The sequence below is a fragment of the Symphodus melops genome (assembly GCF_947650265.1).
Source record: "Symphodus melops genome assembly, chromosome: 12".
NCBI classification, from domain to species: domain Eukaryota; kingdom Metazoa; phylum Chordata; class Actinopteri; order Labriformes; family Labridae; genus Symphodus; species Symphodus melops.
Genome location: NC_136702.1, coordinates 3331513 through 3358931, shown reverse-complemented (window position 1 = coordinate 3358931; position 27419 = coordinate 3331513). Strand labels below are relative to the sequence as shown.

The 27419-nt window shown below is 41.6% G+C and overlaps 1 protein-coding gene across 1 annotated transcript in view; it reads right to left on the bottom strand.

Moving 5' to 3' along the window:
* adcy5 (adenylate cyclase 5) overlaps positions 1-26405 on the bottom strand; it is a 58213-nt gene extending 31808 nt beyond the window's left edge. The window contains exon 1 of the mRNA XM_079356811.1: positions 24399-26405. Coding sequence (XP_079212937.1) covers positions 24399-25334 — 936 coding nt within the window. The 5' untranslated portion in view covers positions 25335-26405. The remainder of the gene's footprint in view (positions 1-24398) is intronic.
* Positions 26406-27419: the final 1014 nt, after the last annotated feature.

The window sequence follows — 27419 nt, the reverse complement described above, 5'->3', positions numbered from 1 at the left end:
TTAAGAAATGGTTACACACTCTTTCTGCTATTTAGACATCTTATCTATAACTGTTTAGGTAACCCGAGCTGAACCACAGAAGACTAATGCCTTTTAAGATAAACAGGGCCAGGGTTTATTTCCCATGATCCTCTTTATTTTGACTGGAGTAATATTTACTCAGACAGCCCTATTCTTACCTAAAAGCATTTCAGTAAGCTATACTTCTTCAAGTTGGAGACCGTTTATTGTGGGGAGCATGAACGGCTCTGTTCTTTTGAAGGAGCTCTCGAAGAATCCAAGCAACATCAATCAAACAAATGATCTACGTCAAACAGAATTCACTAACATCTGTCAGCCCACTGAGAACATCTGTTTTGGCAAATTCAATAACATGAAGTGAAACGCTTCGGTGGAGGCTTCAGCGTTGCAGATGCAAAAGTGTTGGCGCAACATTTTCATAAAAGAAATAATGTCACAAAGACAAACTCGTGCTCAGGCTTGGACAAAGGTCATTATCGTTAATGAAAATGGACGGGAAAGGGCGGGCCTTCCCGTCCATGTAAACACGATGTAAACACAGCTCTGACAACAGCACAGCGGTCGGGACTCGAGCTTCTCCCATATTGTAGACAGTCAGGACTCAGAGAGACATTTACTGAGGACGTACTTTAATTCTGCTGTAGAAAGCAGATCTTCCAAACTCTGAGTGACTTTGAGCAACCTGCAGGGCTGGGAGGGGAGCGTGTATGAATGCAATAAGTTAAAGAAAGCACAGTTCAGAGAAAGAGGGATTTCTTTACTGCATTATAAATAATCAAAGTGCTGATCTCTCATTGACAGAGAAGACAATGATGTGTCCCAAAGGTAAAGAACTACAGAGAAATTAGATTGCTTTATTGTCTTTAAGGGGCCAGTTAGCTCAGCAAATGTGTTAGAGGCACATCCTCAGCAGAGAGGGATGGGATGTTTTTTTTTTCCTCGAGGGGAGGATTGCTGCCTGGTACAAACCTCTAGGGGTGCATCTTTTTACGACTGCAAGAGTTTAAAGGTCTGTGTGTTCTCCATAAAAATTCATGTGGGCTCGTGGAAACTGTCCAAAGGTGACATTTAAAAAGTCCAGTTCCCGCTTCCTACAGTGACATTACCTCGCTGCAGCTGCACATGAAGCTCCAACCGCAGCAGCAGCAGCAGCAGTCGCGTAGCATCCCACCCCCACGTTGCCATGGAAACGGCATGCATCAGATAGAGTCTTTCAGCAAGTCAATACAAATATTCCTCGGCAGCAGGCTTATTCTATTAATATTGCGGGAGCTCACCACAGCCTTATTTGGAAACCGTTGGGCTTTTCCTCACAGCAACGAGAAAGTGAAACACAGAGCTCATCCCCATCAGAGTTTAAGAACACAGAAATCTATGCAGGCAAATACCTGCAGAGAAGAACACGAAAAAAAGTTTCTTCTGATTCAAGCCTTCAGAGTTTAACATGTCACTTAAAAAAGGGAAATCGAAATGAGTAATTCTTCATGATTCATGCAAATTGTTCTGCTCTCATCGCTCTCAAGATGAATCGTTCTCTATTCAAAACTGGCAGAGCTAAAGACCAATTAGAGCTTCTAAGAAGGTCCTTTTCATTTAAATAGTTTAAACCTAAGTTAAGCTAAACGTTGCCAACTAGCGGTTGGTGTGCTTGTTCCACATGTACGGAAGTTAAAGTCTGGGACTCTATCCACTGTCCTGAGAAAAACAACCCCCAACACAAGCAGAGAAGGATGCAGAAAATGCTCAATTCCAACAGAGGAGAGATAATGTTATGTAACACTTCAAGCAAAGAAAAAAATCTGTTTCCCACAGGTATTTTGGTCCTCTGTGTTTCCTTGTTATCACGTGATTGATGGACGAAACCGCAGCGACACACACCCGAATAAACATCAGCAGACGGACGGTTCCCAACATCAAGAACACATCTGTCACATTATGTGCGTTTGTCAAACAGTCCTGTGGGCTCATTGTTAAAGACACCTGAAAAGCAAATGAGCTAATAACAAAAGCTCGTTTCTGATTGTTATGAATTATTTCCAACTTTGATATTTATTTTTTACTACATTTAAGTTTTCTTCTTGAGCCATAGTTGGACTTATGCTAGGCTAGAGGGAGTACAACATCATTCATTCATATCAACTACACAAGATGCTATTTATATCAAAAGTCTGCTTCTTGATAAAGCTTGATAACAGGTCATCACTGAAGGTGTCATGTCAGCTCCCTTGGGTTTATGTTTACAAAAGAAGTCATATTTTATAAATAAATGCCAGCTGAGGAAATCAAAACATGAGAGCAAGACATCCGAGGAGTCAATATTTCACAAGTTGCAACCGCTGTCGAGGAAAAATTAAGCCAATGCGGAATTTTTTTTAAAAACTGCAGTTCCTCAAATGTCCACTAGAGGCTGACTCTAAAGCTGTTTGGCAGTGGCAGAGAACATTTTGGCAAGTTTTTCATGGGTGCAACCCACATACTCATTTCTGCTGCTCATCCCACAAATTAATTTCTTACAAATGTAGCACCTTTAAAAAAAGGTAAATAAACAGGCTTTCCAACTGTGTAAGATTTATTGCCAAGAAGCATTGTTACACCAAAGACAACACACACAAATGATCTTACTTTTGTGTGACGTTTAATTTTTCTCAGAACAAGCGCTCTGTTTAATTTTTTTTACAGCGATTTGGTTAAATTGCCCGTTATAGAACACAGGTGCAAGGCTTCCTCACAAATGTCTTAGAAGTTATTTTAACCTCTTCGCAGTTACAAGAGATCGTTTTAGGAATTGTCTTACGTTATCAACTGCTATCACAAGACAACAAATCACTGGAGGAAGTGCCTGCGGGGGAAACCATCAACTTTATTTTCAGCAAAAGCCAGCGACAGAAATAAACAGGCCTCTGTGTTCTGCCCTTTGGTAAGTCCCATTTGTACTTTTTTTCTTCTAATTAGATTGTTAAATTGATTACAAGTGTACAGCCCCTTAGTTCGCACACTGGGGCTCATTGTGTGTTTAAGGACAAATGCAGGTCATGTGCTTCATGCTGATTACTGTGAGCAGCCCAGAGCCAGTCTCCCTCTGCAGAGCAGTGTGTGCAAGAGGCTGAAAGTCTCTCACATGAGAGCCTGCAGTTATTGGTTGATGGATTTTACCTTGAAAGCTGTCAGCTGCTGCATGATGAAGGAACAAACATGAGGATCTGCATGAACCAAGGGCAGCTTTATAAGTGTATTTAATATGTTCTACAGTATGTCACCATGACAAGCCTATTAAACCCCTATTATTAGACTCCTGTGTTATTTTCATCATATGGAGATTATACTGCAGTCCTACTGAAAGTATGCATAGCTGCATTTTAACAGAGGAATGTAAATATTAAAAGTATAACTGTCTGAACCTATCAATTCATCTTCTAGTCATTAGCGGTGAGCTACAGCCAATGGTGTTGCTCTTATACAAAAAAACATCTTAACTAGGGCCCGACTGATTTGGGATTTATGGGCCAATGGTCGATATTGATACTGATATGTCGACCGATATCTTTGTTGTTGCATCTACACATGCAGCTCACTCCAAAAATGTTGGGAGATTTTTTTTGCCCGTGTGAAAACACCATTAGTTTTAATCTGCTTCCTAACCGTGAGCACAAACATTCACACCCAAACTTTCCATTATGGACCAAGAAGATCTGCATGTCGCCTAATAAACACAGCTGACACGACAAATGAAGAGCCGACGAGAATTATTGATCAGGACACTTTTTTTTTTTTTTTTTTTTTAAAGTATTTGGCTTGTAGAGGGCATTTCTGGAGTCCTACTTCAAACCAGGGACATTGAAAGCTTTCAAGCAGCCCTGATGCCTCACAGGAGCTCAACTCCTGGGAGCTGAAAGGTCAATTGATGAGTCATGCCTTTGAAGAAGAAAGACGAGCCCCAGCGACAAACTAAAGAAGAGGAATGTTTCATTTTTCATCTCGTGCTTCAAAAGAGAAGAGACAGTGAGGGGACACTGACTAACCAGCGAGTTCTCCAAATATAGATGTGTGCATTTTAACAGCAGCAACACATGACACATTGCTGCATCCCACTCTTTCATGTCAACACCTAGCAACTCAAATCTATTTCCCTCCAATGTTTTTAAAAACTACAGCTGCGAAAGAAAACCCACTTTTTAAAAGCCAGGTAGACCTGTGCACACACAAGAGGAAGAAATGACAACTAGGATCACTCTCTCTGCAGGCACGGATTTATTTAAAGCCGACAGTGAAATGATTCTTTCAGCTTATTCGAGGCCTCAGAATCAGCTCAGCTTTATGAAATGGTTTAAAACAATGCCGCAAATATCCTATAACCCTCTCACTATGTTACCTGAGAATCCCAGAGCCTATAGAGAGAAAAGGAGCGGACTGAGAAGGCGTCCCGTAGTCTGCTCGAATCATGAAACACTATGAGAAACACAAATGTGTCTCCCGGGACATCCTGTCCTGCAGTAGTGCTCCTCATTCACTCCCTCGGCTGAATTGTGTTTAGACAAATAACATTTCTTCATTCTCAGGGGTGCAGGTTTTCCTGCTAAATCTGCAGAAAGAAGAAACAACGTAATAACACTGTTTCTTCCAAATTCATACTCCTGCAAGAAAAAAAAAAAACAGCACATAAACAATATGCATGTAATCAGGAACGGCTGTATTATCGGGCTAGCAATGCTAAGCCTTCCGTATTTTATAGAATAAAGTAAATGTTAGAATGACAACAAAGCTATTAAAGAGGTTTCCAACTTTTATATAAAACCTGATTAGTCCATATATGCAGCATTTTCTCCTTAATTAATATCCTCAGTATGATCAATTTGTTTAAGCCCCTCCCCCAATCCCTCACTCATTCCTGTGACTGTGTACTTCTGTTGAAGAACACGCAGCATGACTTAGTCATACATCCAGTAAAAACAAGGACAACGGGCTAAAGTGTGAATCCTCATGTGCTATCGTATATAGCACTGCCTGGTGTATGAACGAATGAATTTCTGTTTGATTAGATAAGATAATAAGAGGGGCTCAAAGCGTCGCTTCACCGTATTCACATGGCGACTTTTCCTCTGGCGTGGCACTCTCACAGTCACAAGGATGAATTCTCTCTGCTTTCTACAGAGATGCAATTCATCAGAAAACAGAAAACGTGACAAACTATCAGTCAAAGCAACAGAAAATTCAGAAAGACTTGGAGGACAACACATGCATGTTCCGTACACGGTGCATGCATGCAAAGCAACCCATGAGGTTACCTGCTCCCTTAAAGCTCCTGCTAATGCCAGGACACAGCTCCTTTAAACGGTTCTCATGTTTTTTGGGGTGAATTTTGTTGAAATAACAGCAAATATTAAGCATAAAGATCCATTTAAAACAGACCAAACTGTCACTATGGGAAGCAGAATGAGACTGAATTGAGGTGAGAACGACCAGCAGAAAAAAAAAAATCATCATTATTGGACGCAGACTGACCCGTGTTAGGTCAGCTTGTAATTTCTACTGGACAAAAAAGGTGATTCCCGGCAAACACCGATTCCTGTGCAGCGTGGCGGCTCTCTGAATGCTCTGATCTTTGGAACGAGCGCAAAGCAGCTAAAAATCAAATACAGCAGAATGACAGAGTAGAAGGCCGTCCAACGAGACGGACACTAAGTTGGCTGCACATTCAGAAATTGTGTTTTAATCCAGTTTGGATGCCGACTTGTCATACTCAAGAGAGCAAAACTTGTGTGTGCCAGTTGGCCGTCCATTATCTCGGCTATGTCTTCTCCCAACCAGCAGAAAAATGAGAAGGATGATTTACCATTGCAACAGAACGAGCAGAAAAAAAACTAATCAACAAAGTTTTATTTCATATTTAACAAACACGATGAAACGCTTGTGCTGATTAATCTGCATGTCCCTCAAAATCGAGAGATGCTAAAGAGCTAAAAGGTCACTGCTACTCAAACACAGTCCGACATTAGGTGAGTTAATCACAGCAGTGTCAGGAGTAGTAGCCGCTGAATGAACCAATAATTCCTGTTTAGGGAAAATAAACTCTGTGTGTGTGTGTGTGTGTGTGTGTGTGTGTGTGTGTGTGTGTGTGTGTGTGTGTGTGTGTGTGTGTGTGTGTGTGTGTGTGTGTGTGTGTGTGTGTGTGTGTGTGTGTGTGTGTGTGTGTGTGTGTGTGTGTGTGTGTGTGTGTGTGTGTGTGTGTGTGTTTCAGAGAGAGAGAGCTTAGTGAGAGAAAGTACCTTGTCTCCAGCATACCACGCATACCTCCTCTGACCCAGCAGGGGATAAACATTAACGCTCCATCCCAGGACTAGATGTGTAACTCTTCCATGTTCTGTGTGTTCATTTCGCACCACTGAGATAAACAAAGCTAAATACAGCCGTAAGTGGTCAATGTGAAGAGGATTACTTTGTTGAGAAAATACTGAATCACATATCAAGAAGGTCACCGGCATCGCAGTCTTACACCTGCTCGAGTGTTGGAGTGGAAATGGTTTAAGTGAGAGTTTGTTGTATCAGAGATTTTTCTAAATGTAGGTTTATAAAAAATAAACAGCTTTAAACCGAGACCGTTATAAACCAGTGTTTATCAGCTGGTCTAGCCTCAGGATCCACCATGCACTCCTTCGTGAAAAATCGTGACACAAATGTTTGATATTTTTCAATCAAATCAGATTAATTAGAAATAAAAATGGTGCAGTTTGAACCTCAAACAGTACAAAGCGTTACAGAACAAAGAAACAGACTTGTAAACAAAGTGCTTCAGATATTCTTTTTTTGACAGCATTTTTCTTCCAGGAACACATTCGCTGAAGAACAACTCCATGATGCACTTTTGGGTCCCGACCCAACACTTTGAAGCCACTGTTATAAACTTTAAACTACGATGAAAAGTGAATGGCATGCTATACAATAATTGTATTGTTTTCTCTCCTCTATGAAAAGTCTCGTAAATAAACATTGTATAAAGAGGCGTGCCTTGATCTGTAAGCAACAACAGACTGCTTCGTTCCAGTGGACTACAACCTCAGATCATATTCATAGATTGATTTATTGAGCTTCCACAGTCGGGCATATTCATAAAAACTTTAGTATGTATGAATTGTGGAGGTATTTGCAGATGCTTGACTGTATTCTCTCATAACTGACAAAATATGATGTTACTGAAGTCAAATGTAAATTTTCCGTAAGCATGAAATATAAAAGTGCATTTAAAAAAAACTTGCTCTTAAATGGCTCCCTCCTGACAGATAATAGACATGTCCATGTGCTCCATGCTCCTCTGCCCTGCCTCCACTTGTTCCACAGTTTCATCCACACCACCCTGGTGATGTTCTGTGTCTGCCCATCTGTTGTGTTTGGGTGTCTGAGAGCCGTCCGGCAGCCAGCGGCCATGACGGTTCCGTCTGAGTGATCAAACACGCCCGCGCTGTGATCTCAACAACACAGAGTCAAAACAGAGCGGAGGCCCTCCGAGGCTGTTGGAGTGCGTCTCAGTTACAACTGGCCTGCTCAGTGACAGTTTACACTATAACACCTTTCAAAATATGCCAACCGCACTGCTGAGCCTGCCAGAGCCCCTCGCACTGTTGTTATGTATAGTGTCAACATTCCCCTACAGCATATCTCGACATATCTGCGGCACCGTATCTCAGTGCGGTCCAGGGAAGTGTCTGGTACAAAAGTTCATCTTTAAAGTGACCCTTTGGTGCTTTTAATGTCTGATTATTGGCATCATTATCTGCCATGTCAAATTCAATACAGCTCAACATCATCTTCAACTATCCTTAAAGAGGCCTCTGGTCTCATGAAATTCACCCATGAAATGACGCTGGTGTCGTTGTTTGAAAGCAGGTCAGTGAAAAAACTGCTGATCTGATGTTTGTGAAACTTGCTGAACAGACTGAGTCAGGGTAAAGTCTTCTTTTTTAAGCTCATCACTGCCGTCTAAAACTTTACTGTAACTTCTCTCCTCTCTCTCAGACTCTGTCTTAAGTAAAAGAGCTTGTAATGCTTTTTGCTCCATCATATTGGTCTAAGTTACAGCGTCACCTCCAAGTGAAGCATTGTGTTAGTTCTAACATTTCAAACCAAGATTAAGGATCATTTGACCAGACTGCTAATTTCATGCCTGATGTAGACTGTTGATTTTCTGTTTGATCACAGGATCAATATTCGAGATGTTCTAGAAGAATGAGAGGTTAGAACACAGAAAGGTTTACAGACTGATGCAGAGCTGGCTAAACACTGAAGCTTCAGTTTCCGTGACATGGTAAACCCGCGTGCACACAAACTCTCGAGAGGAGGATGCAGGGGGAGACAGCTCTGTCCATTGTTTTGAATTTGGATTGCAGTACCATTTTAAAACACTAGGTGCTCCTTTAATGAATAAAAAAATAATATAAAATAATAATAATAAATAGTAATATAGTAATAGTAGTAATAGTTATTAATAGTAATAATGTAAAAAATAAATTAAAAAAAACTTTCTTTCCTAAATTAAAATGGTGCAATGGTGTGCTAATTTTGTCCGCCAGTTTCCACTGTGTTAGCATCAACCAAACTAAAATCTGTGAGAAATTGTGGCCAACATGGCCACAGCCGCCATTAGAATAAAACTAATGGTGGGTTTGGAAAAAAGAAAAGAGTGAGGAGAGTGTCTGAGCTTTTGAAACCACTGATGGAGAGCGTGTATCCAGCGTGCGCGCTCTGCCTGTGTGAGTCTTTGATCCAGCTGCTTTAAAAGCTTTTTTGGAGTATGCATGTCTGCCCTTCGTTGTTCATAATATAAGATGTGAAATACGAGACATCCTCAGAGCTGACACAGTGGTCACAGTACAGTCAACCTTCAATAATGTTTTAATTATGTCACAATAAAATAAACAATGATGCATTAGACACACTCGACATTGTATTAAGGTCTTCATTATTGCAACTCATTAAGGAATAAATATTACAACATGGGGATGTAATAAACAAAAGGGCCAGGAAGCCTTTCTGTTTATTCCTGTCTAAATCCAGAGTGACTGCATACAAAGAACTTAAGAGCTGTACTGAATCATGCTGTAAAGTAAAAGCCTTTTAAGTAATGTGTCCCTTGAAGGTTACCGTAGTTGACGTAAAGCAGTTGTTGCTGCTGTAATGCTGCTCACTGTGCAAAAAAGAAAAAAGAAAAAAAAGCCAAAGCCGTGGCTGGAGAAGTTTTACCTCTCCTATACTCAGTTAGGTGAACCCTGAAACTTCAGAGTTACACTTTTAAAGTTAAATGAGTTGAACTCTTGTACCCTAAAGTTACACACCAAGAAGATCGTCAGGAATCTTTTCAAAAGGTTTCATTCATCTTCAGCTCTCGACAAAGGTTCGGGAAAGCCCCCTGCACGTCAGCCGTGTGAAAATGGTCTTCTCATATCGGAACAATGGACTACCGCCGCCTGCTGGCACGGAGAGTTACTCCCTCTCACGCATTCACAGAACATACGTGCTGGTCGGCTGTAGTCATTGCGGTGTGTTCGAGTGCATCTCTTTGGCCACAACGTCAGCCGACGCCACAGTCGGCTTGTTGTTGCCAACGGTTCTTTGCCGTCTGCTCGGTGTTTCAGGGTGCACGGTAAAGTAATGACCTCCACGATGGGTGCTCAGGTACTCACGCCCATCCTTACCCAGAACATGTTTAGGATAGCAGATGCATCTATACAAAGACTGAGCTGTAGGTCCATTAAGATCCTCACACTAAACAACTAACAACAGTGCTTCTGTTGCGATTAGAATGCCAGAACCCCCCCGCCAGCTCTGAGCTATTGTTCTGCTGTGCTGTTTCTGACGGGCTGAGCTGAGAACGCCATAAGCGAGGCACGAGGCCAAGGTGAGGGGACGCACAATATCACACATAGCTCGGTGTTTTCATGGCAACAGCTTCAGCATCTTTCAGAGCAGTACATGGACGCTGGGTGGGAAAGAGGAGGTGTTAGTTATTATTAGAAGCAATAATTGCTAAATTTGCTCTCACAATAAATGTCTCTCACCATTCAGGGGTTTTTGATGCTGAGTGAATTAGTCTTACAGCGTAAATCAGAGCAACCATTATGCTTCATTGAAGGCCACCATTAGTGAGCCTGAATAGATTTGTTAATGTTGAACTCTGCGAAGAAGGGAGAGGCTTCAAGTGGGCGTCCGTATGCTGGAAGTTTCTGAGCGGTTACTGCAGAAGGGATGGAAACACAACATCGTGAATATCTGCTCAACACAACGTGTACTTTTTGAAGAATCGTCTTTTCTGTTTGTTTGTTTTTTTTTCATTTTGATGCTATTATCCTACCGTGGATATAATATAGTTTTAGAAAAAAAAGTTAAATTGAAATTTTCAGCAAATAATCTCGTATTCGCAATAATATTGTATTGTGATCCCAGTTTCGTGATAATCTCACATCGTTGGGTCCCAACCCTTGGAAGCTATCGACAAAAAAATCCTTCTTCATAGTATGTATTTACAATTTGAGGATCAGAATTGTGTGCTGCACGAAGCATCACTTCAACAACAACCACTCCGTCACGTCATGTATAAAACTCTCAGACTGGGTTCTTCGGACTTCGGTTGAAGTATCTTCCACTGAGGTCTACATTCAGCTTCTGCTTCTTTACGTAACATTGACTTTGACATTCACTAAATATGATTAACCAGTGGAGACGCAGATCAGGAAGCTCTATGAAAGTTCTGCAGCTCTAAGTAATCCCTGACCCGACCGCGAGTGGTCGTATGCCCCTCAGCTCACGATCGACCGAGGTTCAAACTGGGTCCATATAAGGACAGGCATGGAGCCTCTAATCCTTATCACAGCCTGTGTTACTCCACCACTCCGCCTCACAGTCATAATACATGTGGGGAGCATCCATGGAGAGGGATCTGAGAGGACTAAGGCCTTTTTTTTCTTTTCTTTGACAGCCCACCACAGAATAATGATAACCTCAAAACTGAGAGAGGCCTGATATGAACCATCTGTAATTTCAGAGCCAGTTTTAGCTCAATCCAACCAGAACTTTCTAAATATAACATAACAAACAGACGTGCAGACACACTTCTCTCTCTCCCTCTCTCTCTCTCTCGTGGGAATAAATACACTGTGTGTACAGTTTGTTTCTTTAAAGGAAACCATTCCCTTTGTATAAATTTAATCTGAGTCAAAGGACTTTAATGTGTGCACGCTGGGTAAATGTGTTACATAAGACGAATTCCCCACAGTAATAAATTCACACTGAGGCTTACATGGGAAACGAGGTTGTCAAAATGACAACACAATGAGCTTTTATCATCTAAAGTAAAATGCAGATGCTTTGAATATGCTTTGAAATGTTTGAGTCTATAGCTGCGGCGAGAGGAACAGAACCGCCGCGGTGAAATGAAATTCACACGTCAGCAAAATACTTTTGCTTTTTTTTGCAGTTAAAGTGAAGAATATCTGTTTAAAAAAAAAAAAAAAAAGAGGGCAGACATGTCACTTTCTAAAATACACAAATTCCTTTTGCTTTCAATATCTGCAAAATAGAAACAAGAAATGACAATCATTAATGCCTACAGGACTTACTGTTGCCGTGTTCGCACAACAGGTATCGATATCATTCGATATCATCTGGTCATAAAACGTTTCCTTCTTATTTAAAGTGATCCAGGCTGTCTTTAGCAATGTGTTTATAAAGTGGAATATTATTAATTAATTACGACATATGTATTTATCTATTGCAGGCTGAATGCTGTCGGGTGGAACCTGAGGTCATGTGGGATGTACATTTACTGATTTTTTTCCTCGTTTATTGATTTCGAAGGAATATTTTGCAGTGTTAAAGTACATTTTCACATAATGAAAAAATCGATTGAGCTTGAGCTGTCAGCAGAAGATTATTGCTTCTGGTTACAGAAGAAGACTCAAAGTTGATTACTATTTATTAGTCCAGCTGTAAGAGTTTTAAATGTGTCTTCTAAAAGATGAGACACTGTTCAAGTCTATCAACAACAAAATCATATTTTGGGTTTTGGGCTGGACAGGGTTTGAAAAAAATCTGACTTTTGGACATGTTGCCCATGTTGTCTGAAATGAAAGAAAAAAAGTCTCTTTTCCAGAGACAAAACCATAAAATAAGGATTTTTAAAACGCCAATAAAAGTCACAGCACTGATAATAAAGATAAATACTTTCAGCCCTGGTATAGTCTGTCACTATTCCGCCCTCCATATGGGATATACGGATTCTGCGCCTCCGTTTATACAGTAGAGGTAATTGGCGATGAGCCCACTGCCCCATATCCAGCCTCTGCCATGCACTCTCCTTCCCGAGCAGCTTTTATGTCTCTGTCACAATGGTGCCTCTATAAAACTGTGAAGAGGAATGTGGGAGCTCCAGTGAGCTTCGGTGCCAAGTGCACCAAATCTGTCCTCTGTGGCGATGCAGAAATTCACTCAGTTGTCAATCAGGACATCGGTCACATTTGAACATTTACATGTCTTTAAATAGGCTGCATTATCAGCTCCACAATGATCATATCAAGGAACATTTCTCACACTATTATTTAACGTGTGAGTCATCTGTAAATGTGCAAGTGAATCTGTCATATGAGTAACAGATAAACACCACATTCCCCCTCCTTTGTCCATCAACGACCTGACCGCAGGGACAATAGCTTTGCATTCATTACTCATGATAATGGAATTACTGTCCACAATTAGCATAATGGAACATAATGGGTTGGATGGACTCTTCGTGATACCTTGACAAAAGCAGCCTGTGTGGCTAACTATGTAACCGTCACTGTGCAGATATTAGAGACCCTGAATGCATCACAGTTCGGTCAGATCTGGGTTCTGCAGAAAAGGTAAGAGATATAAAACAAATACGATGGCAGGCTTGAGGAGTACCAGGAAAAGATGGCTGACTTTTATTAAAAATATGAACATTTTATTGCAAGTAGCACAAAGCGTAGTAAAGCAAAGACCACAGGAAGGACAACACTACATGTGTCTTTGCAGTTTTCTATTAAGTACTAAGAGGAGGGTGATTGTTATCAGATGGATGGTCTTGAGTTAAATAGATGATAAAACAGGATCGAGGTGTACCAATAACAGCCCGCAACACTTGGTGCTGAAAACTGAAGCAAATGTAGAGGTTCAACAAAAAATGCAGTTCCTTGAGTGTCCACTTGAGGCTGGCCACAAAAACCCTGGGAGTCACATACACACCCATTCAAAAAGGCTAGTTTTAGCAGAAATAAATACCGTAACAGGTTTTAGATAGATTCAAAGAAGCCTTGAAAAAGGGAGTGAAAACATTCTGACAAGGAGAAAAAAAGGATTAAGAAGGATTTTTATTACATGCACAAAGGTCAAATGCTGACAGATAGATCAGCGTCATCTCATTAAAATCACCATTATACTCCATAAATAATCAAAACTAAACCAAACTAACCACAACGATAAACATAGAGTAGCCGTGAAAAACTGCTAAAGTCATTTAATCAGTTCAATCTGAACAGTCAGGGCAGATAAATCCACAAGAGGCATGCACTGTGTCTATTCAAAGGTGTGGTTATATGATGAGGCATATGGCCAGGTATAAGGTGAACCACACAGTAAATCCAGCCAGAAACCAGGCACTAACGGTTTCCCTGGATATCATGCACTCCGATGGTTTTATTCATGAGGCTGCATGGAGACTTACTCATCAGAGTAAGAGTTATATTCATGAGGTTAAAACCCCAGGATCTGATTCCTGTTCCAGCTGCAGCTACGACCAACGCAGCGACTCATTGATAATGAGGTAAGCCTGAGAGACGGGAGAGGAAAACATCCCCCGTGCAGCCGGGCAGAGAGAGGGACTCGACTTATGAAAATGGATGTGGCACAAGCAGAAAAACATGCATCATGTCCTCATTTTATGCTGGGATACATTTAAACACATTACTTAGTCATTGCTATTTTTAAACCTTTATTTGCCCGTGTTTACACAAACCTTCTCTCCAGCTAAATGTTGAAGGTCATGTTTGTTTTTTTACTGGACCAAAGTCTGGGTCTTTAAGGTTCCAGCCTTGGTCCAAATGGCAAAAAAAATAGTTCTCTACACGTACAGGTCTGTGCACTTGTGCTTTCTGCTACCTTACAAACAAAGACTACAGCTGCACATTCGATAATAGATTTAGAGCTAAATCTAGGAAACAACACTTCTGCTCTGCTTAATTAGTACGTTTAAATAACCATCGAGAATGATGTCTGATAAAAAGTTGAAAATGGCCTCGTCAGCCCTCGGTTCTTTTATATGTGGAACAAGCACAGAAGAGGCGCTTCTGTTTTTCTTCTCGTGCTCTGGCTTCACTGTTTCGCTTCGCCGGACAGCTAATCAGAAAGATTCCTTCCACCAACCGCGCCGGTGACGGCTGATTCAACATGTCCACTTGGCCACAAAAAGGCAGACAGGGGGCTACAGGTAGCGACAGAGCTGGACACACCACAGGGTGACGGTCACTCACCAACGGTCCAACTAGGACCGACAGCCAACGATCTCCTTGGTGTGTCAGGCAGAGATGACATGCAAGGAGCTGCAGGTCGAACTGGACCAGACCATCATCAACCCAATGGTGACATGTTGACTGTGGTTTCTAGAGACATTGTTTTTCAGGCAGGAGCTGACATTTTGTAGAAACCTCTATTTTTCACTATTGAGACTTTTTTTTTTTTTTTTTTTTTTTTTTTAAAGAATCATTTTTTCAATATTGAATACAACCACCTAGTTACAAACAGGGCATATAGAGGTTGTGCTTTGTTGTACTTCAAGCAGGGGTATCTCGATTTCTAAAGGGCCCAAGTTCCTCTACTTTTGAATTAAGTACATCCCAAAAAAACCATCATAGTTGAACTGAAAGCCGTCGTCTTGATGTTGCATAACGATGAAAGCAGAGACACTTTCATAAATAGTAAGATGGAAACCTTTCAGGCAGCTTGAGCGCCAATTACCAACTTAGATTGACGCAGACGACTACCACCACTTTCATTAAGGGGCTTTCAAATCTGTAGACACTCTACAAATGAATCTGATGGAGTTCTTGGAATTTTTTTTATGTAACTGTGAAATCAGAGTCAGAGATGCAGCGCTTCGTTCAGAGAAGGGGTAAAAAAGTCATTTGGGTCAGCAGTTCGACGAAGTTGAAGTCACTCTTATTACTCTTATTAAACATTTCTACTGATGGTGAAGTGAGGCCCCACTGAGACGGGGAGAATAGGTCAGCACGAATCAGTGCAGCATCTGAAGGAACATTTTCTGCCTCAACACTGTCAGTAAAAAAAAGGCAATGAAACAGACTGACTTAAAATTTAAACATATTTCTTATCAACAGCTTTTTGTTGATCAGTGACATTCCACACTTCTTCTTCTTCAGAGCACCCACACGGTTTTTGCTGTTCTTACTGCATTCAGACTTTCCAAAATTGAAAATCAGAAGACCAACTCAACTGGGACCATCCGTGCAGCAAATGTATGCGGCTTTATTTACAGTGAAGATTGTTACTATGTGTAATTGGCCAATCAGAATCAAGACATGCACTGCAGTGTGATCCTCTCTTAACCAACATTCAACATAATTCTGCTTCGTTTCAGTAGACTAGCTTATGCAAAAATCACACACTTAAAGGAAACTGCTCTAAAAAAAAAACAACAACCTGCTCGTGTCCCTCGAGTCAACGATATGTCAACAGCTGGTTATCAACAGCTGTGGAGGGTTGACATGGGAAGGGACCATGAGGTTCATTGCCTGTCACTGATCGCAAGTCAATACTGAGGTAATCAGACTGTGCTAACACCCTTAGCCTGAAGGTGTCTTTGCCTGAAAAAAAATCATTATCACATTAATTGAAACTTGTGATTAAAGCCAACCATTATGCAACCTGTAGTTTACGTAATTAAGGGTAAAGCAACTCGAGGCAAAGTGAAAACTTCGCCTGTTTGTGTTCACACATACAACAACTCCTGTAAATATCAAGAGTTTTTTCTGGAGTTTTCTGCAAGTGTGAAAGGTCGATAAGAGGGAGGAAACACAAAGGCAATTCAGCCCAACTATGGAGCAACGAAACAATCTCTTTTAATGAAGATTCAAGAGAATATTTAGTCCTGTTACAAACCCCACTGCAACAATGTCATCGTCACAAACTGGTTTAGGCCAACAACAAGCAGCACATTATTATTATTATTTTTATGATCCTTCTACAAGCTCTTGGAAGAATAATTACATATTAAAGATGTGTGACATAATTATTTATAATTCCCCCTGCAAATAACAACATCACCATGAGGCTGAATTCCAAAGTAGCAAACAAACTAATTAAAATTAATGAATGTCAGATGAGTAGAATGAAGCAATGAAGCTCAGCGGTGTGTTGCTCCACTCGCTGCAGCAGAAACAATGACGTAGAAGTGGAAACTATCCGACAATTTAAAATGACATCGTCAAACAATCTGCTCAGAATCAACAACAGAGACCTTAAATATCTCAATAATGCAACAAGTTGTTTGTCTGCTTGCTGTGCCTGCTTGTTGCTGCTCTTCTGGAACAAAGATGTTTGATTGTTCAGATAAGACGTCCTTGGAGTTGTAGCACACTGACCACTTTAACCCACCCATTAAATGTCACAAGTTGATCGACATCAATATGGCATGTTGTTAAAAGGTTAAAGGTAGGGTATGTTATGTTCTCCAGATACACTTTTTAATATGTTGGTTAAAATTGTTTTCATGTCCTGACAGTGGTTAATAATTCACGTGCTCTGAAAGAGAAAAGGAAAAAATCTATCATGTAGCAGTTTGATCAATGTCAGCACTCAGCCACGTTTTATTAAACCAATCAAGCCTCTCTACCCCATGCGTGCAACTGGACCAATGTCGCAAGTGCATGTAAGAGAGGGGCGTGGCTTTTCAGAAGGGAGGGGGTGGGTGGGTGAGAGGCCGCTACTTTTAAAATCAAGCTAGGTTTTAGAAAATTACCTACCCTGCCTTTAAGTGTTGCTTTGATTTACCAAGTTGCAAATGTTTGAATTCTTCTTAATCACATAAATGTGCTCCACTTCAATTTCATAACCTCCTAAAACAGTTCCACATTTTGCCCCTGAAATTATCCGGAGATGCTCTTCCACACGTCTCTTCCTCATAGCAAGGCGATGGATTAAAAGGCTCTCTACCCTAAAAAAGGAGAGGCCTTAATAAAGTATTGTAAAAATAAAAAATGGCTCTGAATGTGACCCAGTCTCCCAAATGTCGCGCAGGTGGTCCATGGCTTGTGTTAAAGAAATGCACACAGGCACAGGGGATCCCTGCAGGGAGAGGAGTTTGATGGTGTTTGTAAAATGGACTTTGTTGCTACGTTATGGCAATACTGAGCTGTTTTGTCGACTCATCGGGGAATGTGTCACCAGTGGTTTCTGAAAGGTACTCATGCTTTGCCCTGCATCCATGATTGAGTCAAATCGGATCTCCAAAACAGCATCATCCTGTGTCACACTGTTTGGCCTCTGGGTGCTCTGATTATTGAATATGATTGAATCAAGCAAAAAGCAGCTGAAACTTTTCAACACTGCCACAGGGGCAGAGGATAAAAATGAATGTTATGTCTTCATCCTTCTGAAGACAGTTTTTTCTGCGGGACAATCTCACTCATCGCTCTAGAGCTTCGTGCAGTTTGTCCTGCAGGGAGGGAAGTGGTTAAAAGTCAGTCCACCGGGGCTTCAGTCTAACAGGGAAATTAAATGCATGACTAGAAGCAGTTCAGGATCAAGAGGGAGAGGGTTTAAGAAGATAGGGTAAAAGGGAGGGGAGATCATATAGACATCTGTTTTGAGTTTCCACACATTTAGAGCAACGTGGAATTCAATTAGACAGGCAGAAACCCTGGTACCTCTGGAATCCTGCCAAGTGCTACTGTCCGCTTGTCTCCTTCATGAAAAAGGAGAGGAGGCAGAAAGGAGAGGACGCAGGAAAAAAAAAATAACACTTAGGAATTTAACCCTTTATAGGGCACTCATCGAAATACTTCGAAATTCAAAAACTCAACCTCAGAGTGTTATTGGGGGATAAAACAGAATTTTATTTCTGTGATAAAATGTGGCAAATTTTTAGAAAATGTAGAAAAATAAACATTGACGAAGTTATCATATTTGGTTCAAATGCCACAATAGCAGGATCAGTGACGAAGGGTGATCTCTTCTGATTGGCTGAGTGAGGATCATGCATTCATAAATCTTTTGTACGAACTGTGTCAATTCTGTTATTCATGTTTAAAACTTGTTTTGGCTTTACTTATAAATATATACCATCAGCTAGGGCTGCGCTCAAAAAATCAATATGGCAATATATCGTCATGTGCTCCTTGAAAATACATGTATGGATGCAGATGTTGTTTGGGGGATTATTGTATAGAGAGGGGAGGGGGGACAGCGGGTGTGTATTGTATTGTAACCGATGTTTTGTACTGTAACCAATGTCTTGTGTCTTGTGTCCTGCCTGTCTGTATACTGCTACTGGATGCCCTGAATTTCCCTCTGGATCAATAAAGTATCTATCTATCATCTATCTCATCATCAGATGTTACAGCAGGCTAAAACGCTGTGATGGCAGTTTAGAAAGATAATAACTGTTGTAGTGAATTCTGTATAGGACATGGTCATAATTCAAAATCAATGTATATCTGGATAGAGATCATATTGTGGGTAGAGCTTTGCTGTTTTTATTGATGCTCCAAAAAAAATGGACTTTCATTTGTAACCTCCATTTTTAACCCTCTGTACTATGCATGGGAAACAACAGTCCAGTGTCGACATTCACTGGTATTAATGCAGATTCAGACTGACTTCCCTGAGATATCTTTAAAAACATCATTTCATGTTCCTGCTATCTGTAAAACCTGAATTAAGTTCTTTTGAAACTACTGAGGTTTTAATTTAAGATTAATTTCAACCGTCTTATGCAAACAACAGTCCTCGACTGTTATCCTCTGCGTTATGAAGTGATGAAGAAACCAACGTAAACTTTTCAATTGGAAAATAATAGTTACTCAAGGGTATATTTTTTGTAACCTATATTTGACCAGATATTAACAAATATAGGCTATTATTTTAGCTTCAATTGTCTTTAAATGCCTTTTTACATGAAAGTTAAGTCCTGCACATGCTGTTGAAACAGCTGTTCTTTGTAACCTAGAGTTCTTAACATCCATGATACCCTGGTCACCCTCAGATTGTCTGACCTTTAAATCCAAAACAAAAATAAAAAAAAAGTTCTTTAATGGATCGTGATCTCTTCAAAACCATTCTGGGTTCCTGATAAAAGGTCTAAAACTGCCTGAGGTGAACAAGAGTTCAGCATCATGTCCTGCGCCTCCGTCCTCATTAAACCTGCATGGCTGCAAGAAGTCGTCAGCAGTCACAAACCACAGCTCAGCTATCAGCCCGGAGCTGCTATCTGATGCTATTGTTCTCACTTAACCAGATAATTAGCATGATGTAAATGTTATCGCCCATCCTGCATGCTCGCGGTTAATTTCATTGAATATTTACTTTTACTTTTGTGTTTTTTATTTATTTATTTTTGTTTTGTCTTAGTGTGAAAGTGCAAATGGTGACCTGCTAGCGATGATGGAGTTATACCAATGCACTGGCACTTCGAAAAACAAGATGGGGAAAGTTATGCTATGCTAATGCTCAGAGGCCTATCAGTACATAAAAAGGTAAAGGGATAAGTCATCACCTGTCTCAAGTGAAAACAGACACTTATCCTTCTTTTTGCACTGATGTGATTTCTGGTACAAACCTTCAGGCTGACATTAGCAAAGGTTACTGGGTTCGCCAACATTGCATTTCTTACAGACTTGAGAAAAACTCGAGTTCAAGCATAGAAAAGTGCGTTATCTTGGGATCTCATATAAACATTGGTGGTCGCACTGAGAGACGAGCAGGGTCCTATGTAAACAGGGGAGGACAGATATGCTAAAAAACAACAGTATGGTGAGCGAAGAACAACAAATACGGCAGCCAGTTCCCACACGCTCACATCAACACATCCAATGACAATGTGGCTCCAGCAGAAAATACAAATAGATGCAGGGTCACATGCGATTTATGCAGAAAAGCTAAACTATCAGACCGCTTTCTGCTTGGATAACCAAACCAAAAAAAAAAAAAATAAAATGAGAGAGAGAAATGCTACATCCTTTTCCGGTGGTGAACAACTTCTTTGCACACTGTAGATTCATATCAAAAAAGGTTGTAAGACTTTTGATACTCTACAGTGGGTTTCTGTAATATTTTTAGCTGTTTTGAAACTTGTGGGTTTTTTTTAACTCTGTCTTTTAGTTTTTCATGTGATTCATGATGTTGGGACCTGCAGGATAGATGGGATGGAGGATGAAAAACAAGCAAGTAATAGGCCAGCTGATAACATTCATCACCCAGCTGCAGGTTATGATAGAGTCAGGAAACAGCAAGCAAATTTGGTCAACATAGGGATTACTCGGGACAGTGGGAGTAGGAGTTCACAAAGCAGTGAGGCATGAACAAAGGAGCGTTAACTTGGTACAATGGTGCACTATGATGCAGAAATCTGCTCTGAATGATGCCAAAGGAGACACATTGAAGTCAGTTGCTGCGTCCCAATTCACTGACTGCGAAGGGCACCTTTGAAGACTGATGATGTCACAGCGGCGCATCACAGGCTGCCTCATTTCAACTCAGCTTATTCAAATGCTGCTGACATAATGCATCCCAGACCACCAAGGATCCATCTGGTGACCGACATATCCCATGATTCATTGCGTGCCACTTAACAAACTTGGCCGACTCTCAAGCATCTGAGTAATACGCTTTTAAATTTAAGTAATAGAATTACGAATAACTACAGTAAAAACTTAAGAATCCTTGAAACTTCAAATTACCTTTAAAGTAGCAGGTTAAGTTATGGTAGCTATTTCTGGTGCTGCTATCATGGTTGCTTGGCAACAGGGACACTGCCCAAATTTATCAATTGATCTCTAATGGTCGTGTTTCCACTGCACACGCTGCGGTCCGTCTCAAGCGCGTATCAGAACTGCCACGCTGTCTTTGATCGGCTCCAGATATGCGCCGAGTCTATTTTCAAAGGAGCCCGCAAGCGCACGTCTAAGTGAACAGAGCTGATCTACCCAGACAGGAAGTCCGACAAGGAAACGCATCTGGTCAATTTTCAAATAATAACATAGAATCCAGACTCCCCATCATATATGTCCCTTCACTTTATCAACTTTATGTCAAAACAGGCAACAACCAAACATTAGATCAGCCTATAGGAGAGTCAAAGTAACCTGTTGTTTGCATGTTGTTCTCGTTGTGTACAACAGAGTTCATAACCAACAAAGTATTCACACTTTTGGCAAAAGAGCGTGAACCATCTCACTATAGGGAGTTCCTTAGATGCTCAGACATAAAGGCTTTATGAGCAGCACAAGGCTACAAAACAGTCAATTAAGTAAACAGCCAAAACAACAGCAGCTGGAGTGAGGAGCTTCTGTGTTACAAGACACAACAACATGCACAATAACACGACGCACGGCGTTTATAATCCTGAGTTGTAGCACTCAGCAGACAATGCAATAAAGTGTTCCTAATGGTGGAAAGTTTAACCCATTAGTGTGAGCACCTGAGTCCACCAGCCCAAAAGAAGTCGTTGCAAAGTAATATTGAGCTTGTAAAAATCTACAAGACATATTCAGATTATATGAGGAAAAATGTAGCTCAGCAGGAACATTAAAACCATATCCCCTGAAACCCTCGACTCTAAGCTTATTACACGTCCTAATGGAGTAAAACAAACCACCTGATATTGGTCGTTCCAAAGCCAAGAGCAAACACCCCTTTGTTCTCTAAATCAGCTTAGATTTCCTGCATTTTACAGCAGTCCATGGTAAAAAAAAATTATCAGTACTTACTATACTACATTTCCGTGGTTAGAAGTGTGCTTCAAGGCCAGCTATAAAAGGCTGCGAGTAGAATTTAATTCGCTGAACATCTAAGCTGCCTGTTTCTTACAGATTGCATGAACCACACATTTTTAAAAAAACATCCTCTGGGTCTTAAGTCCTTAGGAGAAAAACCATAACAGAACATTTTTAATCACTCTTGGTCATCACAGGCGTTGCTTGTCAACAAGCTAGGCAGGCATCTGCTTGAGGCCCCAGGCCAGTAGGGGCCCCGAGGGCTGGCAAACTTTAGCACAGCAGTGGCTAGAAATGTGCAGATTTTGCAATGACACTTGGAAACATCCCTGAAAAGGCCCCCCGTCTGACAGCCGACCCCTCTAATTGCGCTCCTAAGTTTTGCATGCATTAACTCTGGGAGAGCCTTTGTCAAAGTCACCGAAGAAAGAAAAAGTTATCCATTTTGGAGTGGGGAAAAAAAGCAAGACGCTGCATCGTTACTCACATTTCTGAGAGGCAGAAAAAGAAACGGATGAAGTGTCCACTCCAAACACTTTAAAGGGCCCCTTTAAAGTTTTGTCCTGGGCCCCAATAGACTCTAGAATCACCATTGTTGGTCATCTTTTAAGCTCCTGCAATTAACTATTGGTTTGTGTCTGTTTTGGCGCCCCCTGGTGACAAAGCAGTTCCTCTCATTTCTTTGCTAATCTCTCCTTCACATTAATCATTCTGCTTTATGACAGTCACACATATCCTTCATTGGTAATCTTTGCTGTGGCTTGTATAGGTCATATATAGGTTTTCATTTCTTCCTGTTTCATTAAGAGCTCTTTACTGCAGTTTAATAAAATGGAATATCGATTTTTTTTTTTTTAATACAAAAGTGCAGCCTCGTGTGTTAGCACAAAAAAAAAAAAAAAAAAAATCGGACTAGTTTGTAAACGTGCACTAGAGCAACAACTGTGGTTATCTCGTCTGCACGCCTTAGGAGCAACAAGCCAGCTATTACAGTTTCCATGGTAACCAACAGCTACTGTATGGCCAAGTGCTTGTCTGCAAATCACTAGCTCAAGTTAAAAATTAATAGAAGAAAGGTGCTATGCATATTTCAGATGTAATCTGTTTGCATTCATTTAGGTTTCTTGATAATATTAAATTATCTTTATTTTTTTGTATGCACCAAAACTAAAAGACACACTTCTTGAATATTTACATCTACTTGGCAGTGAACCAAGATTATATATTCTGACTCTGAAATTATGGGAGGAGTTGTATCAGGATTTTTACAAGAGTTTGCATCTAACTTTAGGAACTGCTCCAAGCACCTTCTTTTTTACTCTCCCAGATTCACACCTGCTCTGCCCAGCTTCTTCTATAGTCAACTCTCCTCAGCCAGGGGCGCTAGTAGCCTAGTCGTTTGTGCACGCGCCCCCCATGGAGGCTGTGGTCCTCCAAGTGGGTGGCCTGGGTTGGAATCTGACCTGGGGCTCCTTTCCTGCATGTCCTCCTTATCCCCGATATCTGAGTCTATCCACTGTGCTTTCTCTAAATAAAGGCATAACAAGCCGAAAAAATAAACCTGGAAAATACTCCTCAATTAACCACCCTCAGCTTTGCCTTAGATCCGTTTGGTGCGCACTTTCCTTTTACAGAGGCTTTAGTCCTTGAGGTGGGAACCTGACCTGTGGCTCCTTTCCCTCACTCTCTCTCTCTTTTCGATTTCTGCCTCTGTCTACTGTCCTGTTTCTCAAACAGGCATAATAAAAAAAATTAATGAAAGAATAAGCTCTGGTTGGTTACAACAATATCATTTCGATGAATAAACTTCAAAGGGCATTGAATGCTTTGAATGTATCAGACAACATCTGAAGTGCTAAAACTTGAAGCAAGTTGCAAAAAAAAAAAAACCCTTTCATCATCATGTCTCTTTGTGGCTGCATACAGCTCCCTCCCAAATCTATCTCTAAGTAGCATGTGTTTTGGTGCCTCTTTTAAGTTCTAATATGATGAATCATACACTCACAGACTTCTCTTGAGAGATGTTTTCTTGTTTGCACAACATGTGACATTAAAAGCTTGCAGGAGTAATCCCCCATGCATGAAGCTGTGGCGATAGTGCCTTTTTCCATCTTGGCCTCAGAGACTGTGAACTATGAGAAACTATTTTCCAGCTACATCACTACACTGTTTAATGGTTCTGCTAAAAGTACAGGGTACTTATTAACACGTTCATTAAAGCAACTGCTTGTTATCCGATTTCACAGGGGAAACAAGTAGCAGCAGCAGCAGGAAGGAAAGGGGAATACCTAAGTTCTGCTGCGCGTTTTTGCGCACAATAAAAACGTTGAATCCAAATTATCTACATTCACAACACATTCCTCTACATACCTGTTTCCATACAAAGCTGTCCACTCCGTTTAACATCCAAGAAACAGCCACATGAATGGCAGAAAGAATAACTCCAGTGATGACTGCCGCGCGCATCCTGACGGGCAGTAGTGTGTAGATGACATGGATGAAGAACACAGTCCACCAAATCCCCTCTGAGGCACTTCTGGGCTGCACGAGCAGCACTCCAATCACCTGGATCACGAGCACCACCAGGATGACCACATAGCACACAATCCACATATGGTCCTGGTGAAAGGCGTTCCTGTTGCAGACCACCATGAGCACGAGCGTCAGGAAGATGGTCACTGAAAACACCACCGCATATGTGATGCTCGGCTTCCCCGTGCCGCTGGAGCAGTGGAAGCCCAGCATGACCGTGAAGACCAGCACCAGCACGGCCATGAGCATAGTCAGACTGCTCTGGTTGAGGCGGAAAAAGTAGCGCTGGTAAAGCCGCTCCAACTTCTCCGACTGGAATTTCTTGGATTTGAAAATGTGCATGACGCTGGTGCAGCACGCCACCAAAGAAAAGTTCACTTCGGGCATGACCTCCTCCTCGTCGCTCCTCGGCTTGGCTCTGCGCTCGTCCAGACCCAGCTCCACTGACTTGGGTCTCACCTCCCCGTCTGGACGCTTCGGGGACGAGCGTTTGTTGTCTCGGCTCTCCTCGCCATGGTCCTGCCAAGCTGACCTGGACCTGAAGCTGACCCTGCTGACAGTGGTGGAGGCTCTGCCGGGCTGCCGGTGGTCCAGATCATCCTCGTCCCTCCACCTACTGTTGGTCCGAGTGAGCTTCTTGCGAGGGGATTTGGCGGAGTATGGGCACCCGTTGGCCACAGACTCAGACTCTCCCCAAGCTGATCTGTGCTCGGTCCCTCCCCTCAGCCCGGGCGCACCGATTCCGGGTGGGCTGACACTGTTTGATCTGGACATAGCGGTTAACAGGAGGCAGCAGCAGAAGAAAAAAACACTGCAGGAAAAGTTTAATCCACTGAAAAATAATGTCCGGAAACTATTTAGGGTTCATGTCTGCTATGAGTGGATTCTTCCATCCTGGACACTTGAAATCCAAAAAAAAATGCATAAACTATCACGGTTTAATGTCACACTATATGAAATAAGAAATAGCTCTGTAATGTTTAAAAATTACCCAAAGCAATAACCAGGAGAGGTGTAAAGTTCTGGGAATAAAAACAATTGTGCCAAAGTCACAGGGGAGACACTTTCACCATATAGAGGATAAGGGAACGTTATATCCAGGTGGAGTTGGCTCTACATCATTGGGCCCAATTAACAGCCATCCATGGAGAGGTTGCACGGCAGCGCGCGCTCCAGATGATATAAAACCATTACACAACTCGGCTCCAGTCCCCATAGATCACAGCACACCATCATCAATTACGCCGCGAGCTCGTTACATCCGTGGACATGTTTCCTGCTCGCGTGATTTTGCGGTTTGAGGGTAAACTATCGGTAGGTAGGTGGAGGGACAGAAAAAGGTAAATCCCATGTTGATTGTGCATATTTATAGTGCACCTGTGTTGGAGCCTCACGTTTGGCAAAGAACCATCATCACGAAACCTCGCATTCACTTGCGATGGCTGATGGGAGCGGAGGAAGAAAACTCAGCCGTTCCTTCTCCTCCTCTTAATCCCCCCTTGCCAGTTACAAAAAGCAGCTCCTTGGTCCATGGCGAAGCAGGCAATGGTCAATATATCATCAACCTCTGTGAGGGATCGATGTCCAACAGCTGTCCATCACTGTTCAATCCCCAGAGAGAGACTCCTGATTTGATTTGCAGCCAGACTCCGCGCGCAGCCAATCCTCAGAAACGCAGTGGTATCATTTCATGGACTGTCCTCTCCGGTGCAACATGGTGCTCCCGGGACCTCGGTGTCTGTTAGGAGCGTGGCATCACAACATATTTACCGCTGATCGCTGCTTTAGTGGCCATTCAACCAAGTGTGCTTCCTGCAGGCCGCCTCTCCGCCGCGCTGCCATTGGAGAAGGAGAAGGGGGTGAGTCATGCTTTGACGCGTTTTCATTGGACAACAGGCCTGTCGATCTAAATCAAAAGGGGCAACGCGACCCCCAGGGGGGGGCTTTCGATGAATGGGCGGGTCTATCCTCACAGCTGGATGATCCTCACACACCCCCATAAAGTTACACACACACCCACACACACACACTCTTTGGTGAGCTGCAGTCCTCCATCGCTCCTATTTCCAGCCGTGACTCCTGAAGGTTAATCCAGCAGTTTTTTCATTCAATGAAGGATGGACTGTGTCACTTTGTATCCATGCTGTTTTCAGTGAAGTGATCACAATGAATGTTGGCCTATCTATCGTATCAGGTCTTGTGCAGGTCTTAAAAGCAATACTGGATTTTTTAAACGTGTCTTTTCTTTCCTCTGTCATGATGCTTCTGATGTCTTGTGTAAAGCACTTTAAATGGCCTTGTTGTTGAAATGTGCTATATAAATACACTTGCCTTGCCTTGTGCAGTGTGAATTCTTGAACACCAGATTTGAGTTGTTTTTGTTTCCCTGTGATCACAGTAACATTTCTCTTGTCTTCTCCAGATCTTGACTCATTTAATTCCATATCCCAGGATATCAACGCTCGTTTCCCTGAGTTGATTTGATTGTTTTCTCACAATGGCAAGAATAAAACTCATTATCACAGGAACAAGAAAACAATCAAAACCCTTTTTTATAGGACCCTTAGATTTGGATTATTTTATCTGAAGAAATTAGAAAATAAAAGGTTGATGATTAAGAGATGAAAAGTATGGAAGCATTCATCCCTACATTTTAACAATATTCAGTTTTCTTTTTAAAAATCTTGCTACATTACATTGTGAATTATACTTATCACACGTTTTTGTTTTTTGTTTGTCTGTTTGTTTGCTTTTGTACCAACAGAAATGACTCATACTTTCATTAGGCTTCTTAAGAGCCCGATCAATTTATAAGAAAAACTAACTGCTGACATTGTGGACCAATGTTTGGGTCTTCAA